Raw genomic sequence first — 18,251 nt, 5'->3', positions numbered from 1 at the left:
AAGAAGCAACACATTTCTTATTTCTCTGCTTGGGATGATCTTTCTGCCTCTATCTTAACGAGAAGCTGAAAACGTTTTGTCTATGTTTAGGCAAGAGATGAAGTGGGATGAGAAAAAAATAGGAGGCTTGGGGGAAGCTTTTTGCTAAATGGAAGAGTATGTCCCACATGAATTACCCCACAATGTTCACCAGAACTATTGCTTTATGAGAGTGTAGTGAATCATATAATAATCAATATATCACAAATCAATTCATGAAAAATAATGACTAGGTAATCAAAAATTTAAATCAAATGAGAACATGTAAATAAGAACTTGATCGGATGAGATAATTATCAAATCATGTTTCGACAGTGTTAAAGGTGAGCCCATGGTGCCAGTGATATAGATATAAACTCAAAAAGTAATCAACAAGAAACATGACAGACCGAGTAGGCACAATTATTGCAGAGTACAATTTCCTATTAATATAGTTCAAATTCCACATTCTGCATATGTATGCAGTCAATAAGTCTTTGTTGCTGTTTCAAAGTGGATGCCCCAATATTATAACCCTGGAGTTTTCCACTTTGTCTACACACTGCTTGGCCTTTTACTGAGAGTGAACCTCACTACCAGAGTCTCACAACCAGTAAATTCATGGTAAATTGACAGTGCTAACCACCAATGTCTGCCGTTTAAGATCAGGCTCTGTGCTGGTTACGCATGAACATGTGAGCTCACAGGAGTGGGGGCTGCGCCAACGAGACTTCTGTATTGAGCAGCCCTGTATCTACGCACAGTTAGCCCTTCAAAGATTGGTACTGACCTGGGGTAGGCCTAATATGGGTGGAGAGTGGAGTGATGATATAACCCTAAGATTCGCAAGGTGTCCCTAGGTTTTAGAACTTTCCACGCCCACTTAAAACCCGACCACAAGGGAGAGACTGATTAAAGACACTGGTCCTGGGAGCAACGACAGCGAATGTAAGCCCATTTGGAAGGAGAAGGCAATTGATGCCCCTGCCAAGATGGGCTTAAGGACTTTCACTGCAGCTGAACCCAGGACTAGGATGGGTCTCTCAAAGGGCAGTGCGCTAATCCCATTAAACCAACTGAAGAACAGTTACAGGGAAAGTCTGAAGTGTTCACCTGGGGGCTGTCCCCTGCTCTGCTGCTGACAAATAAAGGCAATGCATGATGACCAGGAGACCTGGGGGAGTGCAGCAGGCAGGGAGGAGTGCAGCAGGCAGGGTGTTCTGCCTGCCGGCTGTGGAGGAGATATGGAAGAAACCCAGACAAGCATGAGAGAGCCTCAGGAGCACAGGCAGCGGACAGGTCTGGCACAGAGAGCACTGAAATAAAGTACCCTGTGAAAAAGGCCTCTCTTAGAGGCCAGAGAAAAGGCTCATGGTGGCCAGGGCTGGCCACCCGGAGGAGTGAGAGTCCAGGATCATCAAAATCTTGCTAGAAGTTAAAGTTCGAATCCCCAGGGACACAGTATGAAATGGATCACGCAGTGCTCCCCTGCGACATCTAAAATTATCCCTGGGGTGGACTAGGCCTTGGCGGTCAGCGCAGTGTTTTTCTTATCCCTTTTGGAGGAGGAACTGTCCAAGCGGCCTCCTCTTTAATCAAATAAATGTTGCCCCCCAGAGAGACTCTTCTTCAGGTGAAAGTGTTGGCCCCACATGTGTGCCGGATCCAAAAGCAGACTAGCTCCCACCATGCTGGAAATTACGCTGTTGGGGTCTTGAGACTACCTCTACCCCTAACATCCTGCTTTTCAAAGCTCTTCTGGAGTTTGAGCTTTTTCCCCATATACTGCCGTGTGGGGACCTCTACGGCTGTATTCATTTAATTCACTAGTTTATTGATAATGTTGGTGGTTAACAATGCAAGGTTTACAATATAATGAATGTTGCATTACCTTCACTGGCTTCAACAATGGTGGGGCATAACATACTGCATATTGACACTGTAAGGTAAGGTAAGTATACTTATAAAGCGCACTGTTACTCCATCCCGGAGTGTCCTGGTGCTGTATACCACTGGGGAACCCGTCCTAGCTTTCCCTGTGAGATGGTCCCTCCTGGGCACCTCCAAGGTGAAGCCAGGCATCCCCGGCGCTGATGGGGCCGTTGTGGAGATTAAGCAAGCTATTGCCCAGAGTTGCAGAGTGGGACCCATGGTTAGCGTAGGCCCCTTGGCGAGAATTATCAAGTCCGCGGACATTGACCCAAGACCCTGACACGTCGGGAATTGAACCCTGGTCCCGGGCCGATCTCTGCTTCAGGGTCTGCCGCTTCTAACCAGTGAGCCACACTTCTCCACTGATACCCACTGATAGTATTGCAAAGGTGAAATTGAACGTTTTCTGTATTAATTTAGGTGGTGACAACCAGACAAAGCCAGTAGGCCTGCTTTATTGATAAGAACACCCCCTTATATTGTTATTCGGCATCTAGTATAGGGCAGGGGAATTGTGATCTGATGATCCAGGGCCCACTAGGTGTGGAACAAGTTATGTGGATGTTCACCAAAGGCATTTCCAGCTACTGAATGGTTTATTTGTATTTTAATGTGCAGTCTTTAGCATTATCTATGTAGTAAAAGCACCTTTCCTTTCTATAAGAAAAAGCACAGACTAGGCAATTTATTTAATTTTGTTGTTGAGTACAAGCGAGATGAGATTACTAGCACACACCATCTCACGACTTGGACTGCTCTGCTTCGCTCCCCTGATAATACGGTACTTGTTTTACAATTCAGAGACAATTGCAAACCTATTACTTGTGAAGATCTCACATCGATTGAAACTAAGAGCCCAATTTCTTACTGTTGGCATATAGGTCGATAGCATTTCAAGCCATCATCAAGGTTTGCTGAGCACTGAAGTTGTCGATGTCCCTTAAACACCAGATAAGAATAATGAATACCTTGATAAACCCTTACTGCAGAAATAGTAGTAATTTGGAAAAGCCAAAAAACTGTCAAACTCAGAGACTCACAGAAAGATTCTTTTTAAGAGAACGAATCGCTCAGAATATGAAATAGAAGATACCCCCACACCAGGGAAAGGGAGGTACACTCCAAAAACAACACCCAGCACGATGAAGAATATGCACTGTGTCAGAAGAGACAGATCCAAAAGATCCACAGAATTCCTTCCAAAACAAATCGCTAAAAGCATGAACTGGTGTGAGTATGGTGTTGCATGCAACTGGAGTCTGTGGGGGCTGCTTTGTCACTTGTTAGCAACCCAAGAACTTGCAACTCAGGAACCCGCAACTGATGGCTCTACAGGCACCAATTGATGGATTATTGTCAGGGAGAAAAAAAATCTAGATGCGCTATCCAAAGCGACCACTTGTTCAATAGTCAACATCGAGTGCCTAATGTGGATCAAGGAAAGTTACCATGTACCCATATGTAACCACTGCACCCGTCGCTCCCCGCCCAAGTTGAAGTGGGCCAATGGTGTCAACAAGGTGCCCCAGCCCTCCAGAGCTCATGTGGTTTCACACCTCATGGACTCCCAGACGCCGCATGCAACCTCTGCACGCAGGTCCCCTCAATCGCAACTGCTCCCGGTAAGAAAAACAGATGCCTAAAGTCACCTCTGCAGACGTCGCCCCTGAGCTGTGGAGAAGAGAACCCCACATGTCCCTACGTATCTGAGCATTACAAGACTTGAAATTCCTGTTGGTTCAACCCGACTGGCCTTCCAGCCAGAGCCTGGAGCCTCTTTTCGCAGTGACCGACCTCCATCGAAACCTGTTGGGCTCCCGATGCTGATTTCCCCCCCTTTACCCAGCCGTCCTTGTGCCACTGGTGGTTTTCTGTAGGTGCTGCATTTGACCTTGCCCACTACTCACCTTAACTCCTGGAGACTAGTCTTGTGAGTTTCTGTACTATACATGTGTGAGAAGTTGGCCTGATGTGCAGTGTTCACTATTCTAGTGATCACTATATATCAGTCCAAACAACCCTTATTGATGATTGGTTGTAAGTCAACCTTATAGACCAGCTATCCTAGTAGCATGGATACGAGCAGTCTAAGGCTAAGACTCTAGAGGGCGTGTTAAGCCAGCTGTTTTACCATCACATTACCCCTTGAACACCCAGTGAAAGGACACCACACAAGTGTTATGAAAATAAACAGTGTATTTATTAGAATCACAACAACCCTGTACTCTTTATGAGGACAGGGTGCTAGGCACACAACAAAACTCTTACGAAAATACTTTTAAGTTAGCACGTTACGCAAATGCCCGAGGGGCACGAAAAACCATATACACTAAAAGTGGAATGCGAATTACTAGCAGGTAAGTAACAGTTCTAATAGGCTTTGGAATCGCTAGGACTGGACTAGGGAATCGTTAGATTACTACTAGGAGGCCCAGGGGACTCGGGTGCAGAGTGTGCACTCTCACGCGGGATGCGGGACAAAGTCTATGGAGGCTAGTAAAGGCAAAGTTAGTGTTCACGGGCGAACCCGACCTGGTAGGAAGAAAACGACAGTGGATCCTGACCCTAGGATAGTGAGGCTATGCTGGGACACCGAAGTGCCGAAGTTACCTAGCCCAGGGGCTGCAGCTGCATAGGTCTGAAAAGACGTCGGGAATCTCGTTGCCGGACCGGGAGCCTGGAAGGAAGAAGTTGCTGGCAGGCGACCAGTGAAGGAAAGTTCGATGGATCCAAGCCTGGATCAAGGAAGAAGAAAACCTGAAAGCAGAGGGGACCAAGTTCTTGAATCACTAGCCAGTGATTAAGTGGGCACCAGGATGGCACCGGGCGAAGTCACCGCAGTCAGGTGAGTGGGCGCTGCTGGGCTCTGCAGTCTCTCGGACCAGGAGGCGTTGTCGGCGACCAGGATGGAGGTGCGAGCTGTCCCACGAAGGATGAAGTCGTTGGCGTCGAAGTTACCCAGGATTGGGCAACAAGCCTTGGCTAATTCAAGCCCACGCGGTGGACTCAAAATGGCGTCTTGAGTGGACCAGGAGGGTCCAGGGTGCTCCTCTTCTGGGAGGGAGCAAGGGTCAGTCTGGAGCAACCAGACCAGCAGCAGAAATGTCGTCGGGCGTCGTCAGGAGGGCCACAAGCCAACGGGCTAGTAGCCAAACAACGCGGTGAGCAGCAGAAGGCAGAAGGGCCCCACGCCGATCGTGGAGATGCTGGGGGGCTGCTCTTCGGTGCTGGAGCTGCTCAGGGTGGGGGCTTCTCGGACCCCAAAGCACTCACCAGGAAATTACTCGGTGGGCTTGCTGTGCAGAAGTCGTGCAGTCTTGGCGATGGCCGGTCCCTCGAGGTCTCGTCGCACCCACGGTTCTCAGCTGTGCTGTAGAGGTGGGTAGAGGTCAGAGGTGCCAGGGAAGCCGGGTCTCGTCGAGCTGGGCAGTCGGATTCCGGAGGAAGGACGTGCAGCAGACCGCAGTGTTCTTAGGTGGTGCCTGCGGATGCAGGGTGACTACTCCTTAGCCACAAGGGAGAATCTTGAGGAAGAAATCGTGAAGTCCTTTCGTGGAAAGTGGTATCTTGATTCCAAAGATGATCTGATTTGGAAGGGGGCCAGTCTCTACCTTTATCCTGTAAAAAGGGGCTGGCACGCGACTAAGTCCTGCCCTAGGGGTGGGACTAGGAGGGGGGTGGTTACACCCACTTCCTTGGCGGGCTTTTCCCCAGCACAGGGTCTGGAGTGACCCTGGAACTGGTTCCAGCCAGCCTATGCACAGTGAGCACCGGGGTGCCACGTGCAGTCACCTTCCTCTAAAGCCCTGCCTACCTACAATACACAAAACCCTGTCTGAGACGGTGCTGGCACCGCCCCTGGCAGGAAACCCTTTGTCCTTATCTCCTGCTCTGGGAGGACTCCCAGCAGCAGGAGGGCAGACTTGTGTCTCGGTGGCAGCATCCATTTTGTGGATGCTAAGGCTCTGTCTGACTTTTAACCGGGTTATAGGTTACATGCATGTCGTGTCCCTCTAGAAGGGTGGAATGCTAACCCCGTCGCCAGAATTGGCGAGGGGTTAGTATTCCAATTCGTATGACACCTTACTCGACATGTTTTGATAAAGCGATACCAGAGTTGGCACATAACCGCGAGGATTATAATGCACTTAAGAGTATATGGTATGCGATATCATGGAAACGGCTAAGGGATAGATCCCGAAAGCCGCAGACAGGCTCAGCTCATGCCAGAGCACCATCTCACACGATTCCAAGCACTCTGCCTTCAGGATTGTTAAGGCCTGCCATAGGAGTGACTGATAGGAGATCTGTGTGTCCATTTTAGGGTTAGATATAGGTATACTATATCTAAAGCAAAGGGTGAGTACACCACCTTGCCCCAGCTGTCGTGCAGCCAGTTGTGTCAGTTTTAGTTAGTCAATCCAGGGGTGGCACAATACATGCTTCAGCCCCTGGGAGACTTCTGGGTGCACCTCAGCCCTGGGTACAGGGACTTGGAGAGGGCCCAGGGCCAATTCAGTACCTGAGTACAATCTGGATAGAGAGAACAGCTAGGCTGTGGGTCTGATTAGCAGGCCCACAGCCAGGGAAAGTCGTAAACCAGTGCAGCAAAAAGCAAAAATCTGGGTGATCATAGGATTGCAGACCCTACTCTCCTACATGACCCCCCCCCAAACTTTGGGACAATAAACTAACCTTGACCAGGTGAGTCTTCTTGCTCTAAGTGGAAATACCTGGAGAGCCCATCAGCATTGCTGTGATCAGTCCCAGGTCTATGCTCCACTGTAAAATCCATCCCCTGTAGGGAAATGGACCACCTAAGCAGTTTGGGGTTTTCACCCTTCATCTGATTTAGCCACAAGAGGGGCTTATGGTCTGTCTGAATGGTGAAGTGAGTGCCAAACAAGTAGGCCCTCAGCTTCTTCAGGGCCCAGACCACAGCAAAGGCCTCCCTCTCAATAGCTGACCAATTTTTCTCTCTGGGTGTCAACCTTCTACTAATGAAAGCAATAGGCTGATCATTACCATCAAAATTCAGTTGAGACAGAACAGCTCCCACACCCAACTCAGAAGCATCTGTTTGGACAATGAATGGCTTGGAGTAATCTGGACTCTTGAGGATAGGTGCTGTGCACATGGCCTGCTTTAGGTCATTGAATGCTTTCTGACAGCTTGCTGTCCACTGAACTTTCTTTGGCATCTTTTTGCTTGTCAGGTCATTAAGGGGGGTCACTATGGACCCATAATTTCTGACAAACTTCCTATAGTACCCAGTCAGGCCCAAGAAAGCTCGAACCTGAGTCTGGGTGATTGGAGGAGTCCAGTCCTTGATGGCCTGTATCTTACTCTCCAGTGGCTGAACCTGGCCTCCACCTACAAGGTGGCCCAGGTATACAACCTGTGTCTGCCCTATCTGGCACTTGGTGGCCTTGATAGTGAGGCCTGCCTTTTGCAGGGCCTCTAACACTTTCCTCAGGTGGACCAGGTGATCCTCCCAGGTGGAGCTAAAGACAGCAATATCGTCCAGATATGCTGCACAGAAGTCATCCAGCCCAGTGAGGACTTGATTCACCAACCTTTGGAAGGTGGCAGGTGCATTTTTCAGTCCAAAGGGCATTACCACAAATTGATAATGCCCTCCAGGGGTAGAAAATGCTGTCTTAGGTTTGGCTTCCTCAGCTAACCTGATTTGCCAATACCCAGCTGTCAAATCAAATGTGCTTAAGAAGTTGGCAGAAGCCAATCTATCTATAAGCTCATCTGCTCTTGGTATTGGGTGGGCATCAGTCTTAGTGACTGCATTGAGGCCTCTGTAGTCTACGCAAAACCTCATCTCTCTCTTACCACCCTGGGTGTGAGGCTTTGGCACTAGAACTACTGGGCTAGCCCAAGGGCTATCTGAGGGCTCAATGACTCCCAGCTCCAACATTTTCCGCACTTCAGTTTTGATGCAGTCTCTAACATGATCAGGCTGTCTGTAGATTTTACTCTTGACAGGCAGACTGTCTCCAGTGTCAACATCATGGGTACACCAATCAGTTTGGCTGGGTGTCAGAGAGAACATATGTCTGAAGGATTGCAGAACTTGCCTGCAATCCTGTTGCTGATGTTCAGTGAGGCTGCCACAAAAGACAACACCATCAACTGACCCATCATCAGGATTCTGAGTGAGCAGGTCTGGGAGAGGGTCACTCTCTTCCTCCTGCCCCTCATCTGTGGCCATGAGCAAGCTCATGTCCTTCCTGTCAACATATGCCTTGAGCCTGTTAACATGGAGCACTCTGAGAGGGCTCCTGGGAGTTCCAAGGTCCACCAAGTAGGTAACCTCTCCCTTTTGCTCAATGATGGTGTGGGGCCCAGACCATTTGTCTTTCAGAGCTGCTGGGGCCACTGGCTCCAGCACCCACACCTTCTGTCCTGGCTGGTACACAGTCAGTACAGCCTTTTGGTCATGCCAAGCTTTTTGAAGTTCCTGGCTGGCCTCAAGGTTTTTAGATGCCTTTTCCATATACTCAGCCATCCTGGAGCGGAGACCAAGTACATAGTCCACTATGTTGGTTGCAGGCTTTTTGAGAGGTCTCTCCCATCCTTCCTTCACCAAACACAGGGGTCCTCTTACAGGATGCCCATACAGAAGCTCAAAAGGGCTGTAGCCAACCCCCTTCTGTGGGACCTCTCTGTAAGCAAACAAGAGGCAGGGGATCAAGACATCCCATCTTCTCCTAAGAGGTTCAGGTAGTCCATGAATCATCCCTTTCAGGGTCCTGTTGAATCTCTCAACAAGCCCATTGCATTGTGGATGATAGGGTGTGGTGAACTTGTAGTTCACACCACACTCTTTCCACATGGCAGTCAGATATCCTGACATGAAGTTTGTACCTCTGTCAGAAACGACCTCCTTAGGGAAACCCACTCTGGAGAACACTCCAACTAGGGCTCTTGCCACTACAGGGGCTGTAGTGGTCCTAAGGGGAATAGCCTCAGGATACCTGGTGGCATGGTCCACCACCACCAGTATAAACTTGTGTCCTGATGCTGTCTGGGGTTCCATTGGACCAACAATGTCAATCCCCACTCTTTCAAAGGGAACCCCCACCACAGGTAGTGGTATGAGGGGGGCCTTTGTTGTGCCACCTGACTTACCACTGGCTTGGCAAGTGACACATGAGCGACAAAACTCCTTGGTATTCTCATTCATATGGGGCCAGTGAAAGTGTGAGACAAGCCTGTCCCAAGTCTTTGTCTGACCTAAATGACCTGCAAGGGGAATCTCATGGGCCAAGGTGAGAAGGAAACCTCTCAGAGACAAGGGGATGACCAGCCTCCTGGTTGCACCAGGCTTGGGGTCTCTTGACTCAGAGTACAGGAGTCCATCTTCCCAGTATACCCTGTGGGCACCTGTGGCATTCCCTGCAGCCTCAGCAGCAGCCTGCTGTCTGAGGGGTTCAAGGGAAGGGCAGCTCAACTGTTCCTTCCCCAGGTCTGCTCTGGAGGGTCCCCCTGAGCCCAGAAACTCAACTTGATCAAGTTCAAGCTCTTTAGGCTCAGTTTCCTTCAGCTCTTCTAGATCAGCCTCCTCAGAGACTTGATCCTCAACCTGGGGCAAGGGGGAAGGCAAAGCCTTACCCTTACTGCTCTTCTTCTTGGAAGGTGTCTGGTCCATCATTTCAGGATCCAGCACCTGTTCAGTGGGGCATTTTCTGGCCTGTGACCTAGTCACAGCAAGCACATGTGCTGGCAAGCCTAACATCTCCATGTGAGTCCTCTGCTCCACTTCTGACCATTGTGATGACTCCAAATCATTGCCCAACAAACAATCAACTGGGAGGTCTGAACTGACTACAACTTTCTTTTGTCCCTTCACTCCACCCCAGGAGAAAGCCACAATTGCCACACTATGACTAGTAGTGACATTGCTGGCATTGGTCACCAGGAAATCAGTACCTGGCATGATCTGTCCAGGGTCCACAAAGTTAGGTGTCACCATGGTGACACTGGCACAAGTGTCCCTATAGGCCTGAGCCATTTTGCCATTAATCAAAGGTGTCTGCCTGTATTTGCCCAAAGTATTGGGACTTATTTCAGGGGACATATCCATATCCCCTGTACAGACAAGGACAGCCTGAGTGAGTGTGCCAACTAAGTTGTCAGACCCCTCAGTACCCAAGGTTAACCCAACTAATGCCTTGGGAGGTACACTACCACTACTGACTGTACTAGGGGGTGCAGTTGCCTTAGGGGCTGTAGTGGCAGGAGTTTGTCCTCCTCTTTTGGTGCACTCACTAAACCAGTGAGATTTACTTTTACAGTACTGGCACCACCTTTTCGACTGGCCTTCTTGAGTCTTCTTCTTCTGGGAAGCCTGACCCCCACCCTCTTTGGTTTGTTGGGGACCTGGTGAAGACTTCTGGTCATTTTGCTCATTCTTAACATTACCCTTCTGGTCTGCTTTCTTCTGACCACCCTGGTTCTGGTTCTGGTTCTGCTTGATCCTTGTCCTGACCCATTTGTCTGCCTTCTTTCCCAATTCTTGGGGAGAGGTCAGATCTGAATCAACAAGGTGCTGGTGCAACAACTGGTTCTGACAATTGTTTAAAATTTGTTCTCTCATCATTAGATTATACAATCCTGTGTAATCTGTAACCTTGCTACCCAGCAACCAGCCCTCCAAAGCCTTAGTGGCACAATCCACAAAATCAGACCAGTCCTGAGACTGAGTTTTCTGGGTGTCTCTGAACAGCAACCTGTACTGCTCAGTGGTTAAACCAAACCCATCAACCAGTGTATTCTTCAGGACCTGGTAATTGTTAGCATCCTCCACTCTTGTAGTGAGGAGCTTATCTCTACCTTTACCATCAAAGGAGAGCCACAGTATAGCTGCCCACTGACTCTGGGGAATGCCCTGCACAGTGCAGGCCCTCTCCAGAGCAGCCATCCATTTCTGGATATCATCCCCTTGTTTAAAGGGGGGCACTATTTTAGTCAGGTGTTTAGTATCTAAACCCTTCTCTCTATCTCTTGGGAGATTGCTGCCACCAGTGGGAGCTAGCCCACTCATCTGCTGCTCTCTTGCCAGGGCAAGCTTCTCTTTGGCCAGGGCAATTTCTTCCCTTTCAATCCTCAGTTCAGCTTGTCTCATCCTAGCTTCATGCTCCCTTCTCTGAGGGGAAGTAAATCTCCTCTGTGGAGGATTCCTTCTCCCCTGAGAAGAGGCATTAGAGTGCAGAGATCTATTGGAGTCCCTAGAAAGAGATCTATCCCTCCTAACTCCAAGGTTAGGCCCACTTCGGGTCAGTACTGGGGGGCCCCCAGATCCTAGCCCAAGTAAGTCTAAGTTGGTCCTAGTTAGCCTTCTGACTACCTCAAGACCTTTGTCTACCTCATCCCCAGAGAGTACCTCCTGATCCTCCTCCTCAACTGCTGAATCAGTGTTGGGGAGATCTGGATCCCCAGAGGTTCCCTCTAAGGCTGGCATGTTCTCATGTAACTGAGAAAGCTTTCTGGCATCATATGTCTCTAAGAGACCTATCAGAAAGGGAATGGTGGGGTTAGACCCCTGCTTCAGTTTCCTGGAGACACAGAGTTGCCTCATCTCCTGAAAATTGAGAGCTGCATATCTTGAAGTGACCTGTGGAGGGTCAACACTGACCAGGGGAGTCTCAGTAGAGTCCCCCTGAGTCGACATGCTTTTCTAGTGAGGTGTAAGTGGTGCACTTACCTACACTATATGTTTGCCTACTGATCCCTTGCTAGAGTTGTAGTTTAGGGTGTGCTAGGCCCTAGGAGCTACAACAGCTGGTTCAGTAGAACTCAGAGTATTCTAAGCTAAGTTATATGTACCTTTAGTACTTATGTGATCTTTCACAAGATATTCTTAGGGCATGTGTGGTAAAACAACAGCAAGCTCAAATCCCAACCGCTGCTCACCAATGTGAGAAGTTGGCCTGATGTGCAGTGTTCACTATTCTAGTGATCACTATATATCAGTCCAAACAACCCTTATTGATGATTGGTTGTAAGTCAACCTTATAGACCAGCTATCCTAGTAGCATGGATACGAGCAGTCTAAGGCTAAGACTCTAGAGGGCGTGTTAAGCCAGCTGTTTTACCATCACATTACCCCTTGAACACCCAGTGAAAGGACACCACACAAGTGTTATGAAAATAAACAGTGTATTTATTAGAATCACAACAACCCTGTACTCTTTATGAGGACAGGGTGCTAGGCACACAACAAAACTCTTACGAAAATACTTTTAAGTTAGCACGTTACGCAAATGCCCGAGGGGCACGAAAAACCATATACACTAAAAGTGGAATGCGAATTACTAGCAGGTAAGTAACAGTTCTAATAGGCTTTGGAATCGCTAGGACTGGACTAGGGAATCGTTAGATTACTACTAGGAGGCCCAGGGGACTCGGGTGCAGAGTGTGCACTCTCACGCGGGATGCGGGACAAAGTCTATGGAGGCTAGTAAAGGCAAAGTTAGTGTTCACGGGCGAACCCGACCTGGTAGGAAGAAAACGACAGTGGATCCTGACCCTAGGATAGTGAAGCTATGCTGGGACACCGAAGTGCCGAAGTTACCTAGCCCAGGGGCTGCAGCTGCATAGGTCTGAAAAGACGTCGGGAATCTCGTTGCCGGACCGGGAGCCTGGAAGGAAGAAGTTGCTGGCAGGCGACCAGTGAAGGAAAGTTCGATGGATCCAAGCCTGGATCAAGGAAGAAGAAAACCTGAAAGCAGAGGGGACCAAGTTCTTGAATCACTAGCCAGTGATTAAGTGGGCACCAGGATGGCACCGGGCGAAGTCACCGCAGTCAGGTGAGTGGGCGCTGCTGGGCTCTGCAGTCTCTCGGACCAGGAGGCGTTGTCGGCGACCAGGATGGAGGTGCGAGCTGTCCCACGAAGGATGAAGTCGTTGGCGTCGAAGTTACCCAGGATTGGGCAACAAGCCTTGGCTAATTCAAGCCCACGCGGTGGACTCAAAATGGCGTCTTGAGTGGACCAGGAGGGTCCAGGGTGCTCCTCTTCTGGGAGGGAGCAAGGGCCAGTCTGGAGCAACCAGACCAGCAGCAGAAATGTCGTCGGGCGTCGTCAGGAGGGCCACAAGCCAACGGGCTAGTAGCCAAACAACGCGGTGAGCAGCAGAAGGCAGAAGGGCCCCACGCCGATCGTGGAGATGCTGGGGGGCTGCTCTTCGGTGCTGGAGCTGCTCAGGGTGGGGGCTTCTCGGACCCCAAAGCACTCACCAGGAAATTACTCGGTGGGCTTGCTGTGCAGAAGTCGTGCAGTCTTGGCGATGGCCGGTCCCTCGAGGTCTCGTCGCACCCACGGTTCTCAGCTGTGCTGTAGAGGTGGGTAGAGGTCAGAGGTGCCAGGGAAGCCGGGTCTCGTCGAGCTGGGCAGTCGGATTCCGGAGGAAGGACGTGCAGCAGACCGCAGTGTTCTTAGGTGGTGCCTGCGGATGCAGGGTGACTACTCCTTAGCCACAAGGGAGAATCTTGAGGAAGAAATCGTGAAGTCCTTTCGTGGAAAGTGGTATCTTGATTCCAAAGATGATCTGATTTGGAAGGGGGCCAGTCTCTACCTTTATCCTGTAAAAAGGGGCTGGCACGCGACTAAGTCCTGCCCTAGGGGTGGGACTAGGAGGGGGGTGGTTACACCCACTTCCTTGGCGGGCTTTTCCCCAGCACAGGGTCTGGAGTGACCCTGGAACTGGTTCCAGCCAGCCTATGCACAGTGAGCACCGGGGTGCCACGTGCAGTCACCTTCCTCTAAAGCCCTGCCTACCTACAATACACAAAACCCTGTCTGAGACGGTGCTGGCACCGCCCCTGGCAGGAAACCCTTTGTCCTTATCTCCTGCTCTGGGAGGACTCCCAGCAGCAGGAGGGCAGACTTGTGTCTCGGTGGCAGCATCCATTTTGTGGATGCTAAGGCTCTGTCTGACTTTTAACCGGGTTATAGGTTACATGCATGTCGTGTCCCTCTAGAAGGGTGGAATGCTAACCCCGTCGCCAGAATTGGCGAGGGGTTAGTATTCCAATTCGTATGACACCTTACTCGACATGTTTTGATAAAGCGATACCAGAGTTGGCACATAACCGCGAGGATTATAATGCACTTAAGAGTATATGGTATGCGATATCATGGAAACGGCTAAGGGATAGATCCCGAAAGCCGCAGACAGGCTCAGCTCATGCCAGAGCACCATCTCACACGATTCCAAGCACTCTGCCTTCAGGATTGTTAAGGCCTGCCATAGGAGTGACTGATAGGAGATCTGTGTGTCCATTTTAGGGTTAGATATAGGTATACTATATCTAAAGCAAAGGGTGAGTACACCACCTTGCCCCAGCTGTCGTGCAGCCAGTTGTGTCAGTTTTAGTTAGTCAATCCAGGGGTGGCACAATACATGCTTCAGCCCCTGGGAGACTTCTGGGTGCACCTCAGCCCTGGGTACAGGGACTTGGAGAGGGCCCAGGGCCAATTCAGTACCTGAGTACAATCTGGATAGAGAGAACAGCTAGGCTGTGGGTCTGATTAGCAGGCCCACAGCCAGGGAAAGTCGTAAACCAGTGCAGCAAAAAGCAAAAATCTGGGTGATCATAGGATTGCAGACCCTACTCTCCTACATGTCTGAAGAACTTGGTCTTCCTTCCATAGCATAATGATGTAAAACTCAGAAATTGCACTGTGTCCACTTTTTAAAGTTATAAGAATTTATATTTAAAGACGTACTTAACTGAACAATTTTTCTCTGATGCCTAAACATAAATAAAGATAATTGCTATTTTTATATAATGGTATGGATCCTCTTGAGTCGTGTGTCTAATTTATTGATAAATATGTGTATTTGCAAATGTCTTGCACTCCTCTGTGTTAAGGTTAAGGCTCCTCGACCATCCTATCCCCTAACAGAGCTTGCCCTAGCCCACTTGTGAGGGAACCCCTGGAAATTCTACACGGTATGTCATATTTTTGATATACCACATAATGAGACCGCTGCCTACCCTAAAGTCCCCAAAAGAGGGGCAAACCTATTGGAGCAGACCACCTCGGTTTCAAGTGGGGGAGGGTACCGCACCAAAGCAGCACAGAGCAAATTGCCATCATGCTTCCAGGAGGTTTACTCTTGCTACTCCGAACTCTGTCCGACTTTTTTCCCAAAGATATCGTGTATTGTAGTTTTCACACTCTGGAGAGGCCCTGCGTCAAGGAAAGGAGGGGGTTAAAGATCGTCTCAACCGCCACAATCAGATCATTAATTTGACTGAGAGTCCTCAAATCCCTTACATTCCTAGCACACTTATTGGAATTGGTGAGAGAGGGGGCAGCATTGCAAGCCTTAAGTTTACAGATGACGTAAACAATAAAATAGAATTTGGATAAATAAGCGGACCCACCAACACCCTAGAGGTGTTCAAAGGTCTCAACAATCCCCCATAATCCCCCACCGCTTCAAAACCCCCTGCACTCTGAAGGAAAAGCAGGCAACCAGTAATATCTCAAATCAAACAGTATAAAACAGGAGTGGGCACCCAAAAATATGGTGATGGAATAACGGGAATATCCACTAAGAATCAAAGTACAGCAACCTAATCAATAGCAGTCAAATAATTTGTCAAAGAACTGGAAGGTATCAACCTGGGTGGAAATGTACAAGAGTCCTGGCAGTAGTTCGATTCTCAGTCACCTAGCCAATTCCAACTAATATGACAAAGATGAATACGTTGACAACCCCACAAATAGCTTAAAATAATCAGCGCAGTCCTTCTTAAGTTACAGGGCAGCTAAGGCACAAAGATCAGCCCTCAAACACAGCATGTAGGATCGTTTGGAACAGACGTCTGGAGGACTCAGCCTCACTTTGCCATTCAGAAATGAGGAACGGTGTGACCCAGATGTAACATACGGCCTAAGAGGCGAGGCCCGGCCCGGCCCAGTCTCTTCCGGGCAACAACGGGCCCGCTCTTTGCCTAGGCACGAGCTCGCTCTTGGCCTAGGCACGAGCTCGGGCAGGTCCCGCAAGTCTCAAAGCGCTGTTACAGCGCAGACAGCAAGCCAGCACCTCCTACAGGGCACAGTGCAGACTTATGGGGAAAGGAGTCTTCCTCAGCAACTTCGGCGTTCCGGGGGTATCAAAGCGCTATTATAGCACAGGCAGCAAGGCAGGCAGCCCCCTCCTCCAGGGCACAGTGCAGACATATAGGGAACAAAACTTGTATGTAAAAATCATTTTATCAAAGAACGATAGAGAAATAAAATGTGGTCAGGAATAAATAAAATCTAGAAGGCACAAGTAAATATGACATGCTCAAATATTAAGAAAAATTGAACATTCAAAATAATATTTGGAAAGGTAACTCTTACAAATCTTAGTGGAACATAGGAAAAAATGTTATGTCCGGGGAGCTTCATAGGAAGTGTAAAGAAACTGAAAGAAAGAAATGGCATAGTGCTGTTGGGATTTCATAGGCCTTTCTGCATCATATGGCCCTAACCAAAATGACAGGCTCTACAGATGCAGAGGTCAAAACAATAAAAATGTTTATCAGAGTGAAAAAGCTACACAGCAATTTACATCGAGGGTCAGTTTCTGGTCTTGACCCAAGATGAAGAAATACAGATACGAAAATGAACTGAATAAACGAAGACCTGCAAACATTCTCTATTCTAAACCTGAACTTGGAGAATAGGGATGCAGTTTCAATTGCTGGAAAATGAGAAACATTCCTAAATATGTAACAGCCTGAGATTTGCCATCTATGGTGTACCAGCACCCTACCTCTCACATCACAGTTTAAAACAGAGCAAGGACAAACATGGAGTTCACAAATGTCGATTCTCAAGTCTTACAAACATGGTATGCACCATAAAAGAGAAATCAAGCTGAAATGGTTAATATAAATCAGTTTAACACATTAAACTCAAAGGCTGAGAGATAAAGCAGGATACTATAAGATATCAAACGCAATTATTTATTTAGCGACCAGATCAGGAATGGTAGAAGAGGGCACTGCATGTCACTTTAAATTAAAACTGAAGAGAACTGGAGAGCCACACGAAAGAAAACAAAGGAACTGACCTAGTAATGCTTAATTAAAAAAAATGTTTGTAAAGAACTACATCATACTGAAATATTGTCCTCGTGAGTCTTACCTCCTTGTGTGGCTCCATAATGACAGTAACACTCTTCCCAGTGACCTGTGCCAGCACTTGCAGAGAATGCATGGCCTGCTTCCTCACAGTGGAGTTGGGGGAAGTCACCTCTCGAACTAGGTCATGGGTCACATGGTGAAAGGACTTCTCCTGTGCCACGAGTATGTCTTCAGTCTTCTCTTCGTCCTTTAGTGGAGTGGCACATCGAACCAAAAGCTGCTCCAGGGTGGTCTTTGCCATGGCAACTGCTCCATTAGAGACCTAATATACCAAGGACAAGTTTAGATTTAATTCTATGGCTAGCCACTGGACAGACATTGTTCAATTATGAAATGCTACCATTATTAAGAAAAAAACATTACACAAACAGAAAGCATTGATCTGAATATAAGTGAAGTTAAACACTACAGATATTTCACTGTAATAAATTAACAGAGCTGACACCCAAAGTGAGAATTCTTTATCTGTGGTCCAAGGGCAGTCAAAGGTTACAAGGAGTCAACTGTGACAATCAATGCTGCTGCCACTTCAAACACTAATGAAGCACCTTAGCACTAAACTTTCATTTTAAATGGACATCCATGACTATTAGAATCAGGCGTTAACCAAGACCATTTGCTGTTACTAAAACTATAGGTATATTATGCATACTTACAGGGGTTTCAGTCAGCCCTTTCCATCCACTGGTCTGTTAATTGTATAATTCACATTTTTCCTCAACCTACTAAAGCAGTGACACTCAATATACGCCCAAGGGCCATTTGGAGCCATTCTCGACCTTTACATTTGCCCCCCTTGTAATCAGCAGGTAGGGCAGTAGTTTACTTGACTCAGCACTAACATTCAGAAATAAGTTAAATAAACAGGCTAGCATTTATCTACAAGTTAACTGAATATAATGAAAGGAAGTAACTAACTAAAGTGACGGCACCACTTTAGTAACATTTTAATTTTTAAGGACATCTTGGAAAAAACGTGTACAAATAAGATAACCTCTTCAAAATTCACAAAAGTGTATTTCATTAACATGCACACGCGTATCACCTTAGTACATCAGATTATACCACTGAATTGAGAAGTATTTTGTTTTGAAGTGGTTGTTAACAAACTTAGAAATATTCCTGCTTCTCCCCACAC

General features: G+C 48.1%; 1 protein-coding gene across 1 annotated transcript in view; it reads right to left on the bottom strand.

Moving 5' to 3' along the window:
* Positions 1-18,251, bottom strand: part of TRRAP (transformation/transcription domain associated protein) — an 885,394-nt gene that overhangs the window by 642,115 nt on the left and 225,028 nt on the right. The window contains exon 26 of the mRNA XM_078664902.1: positions 17,115-17,375. Coding sequence (XP_078521028.1) covers positions 17,115-17,375 — 261 coding nt within the window. The remainder of the gene's footprint in view (positions 1-17,114; positions 17,376-18,251) is intronic.

The sequence above is a fragment of the Lissotriton helveticus genome, chromosome 10 (genome assembly GCF_964261635.1).
Source record: "Lissotriton helveticus chromosome 10, aLisHel1.1, whole genome shotgun sequence".
Lineage (NCBI taxonomy): Eukaryota > Metazoa > Chordata > Amphibia > Caudata > Salamandridae > Lissotriton > Lissotriton helveticus.
This window is presented reverse-complemented; position numbering and strand designations above follow the sequence as displayed.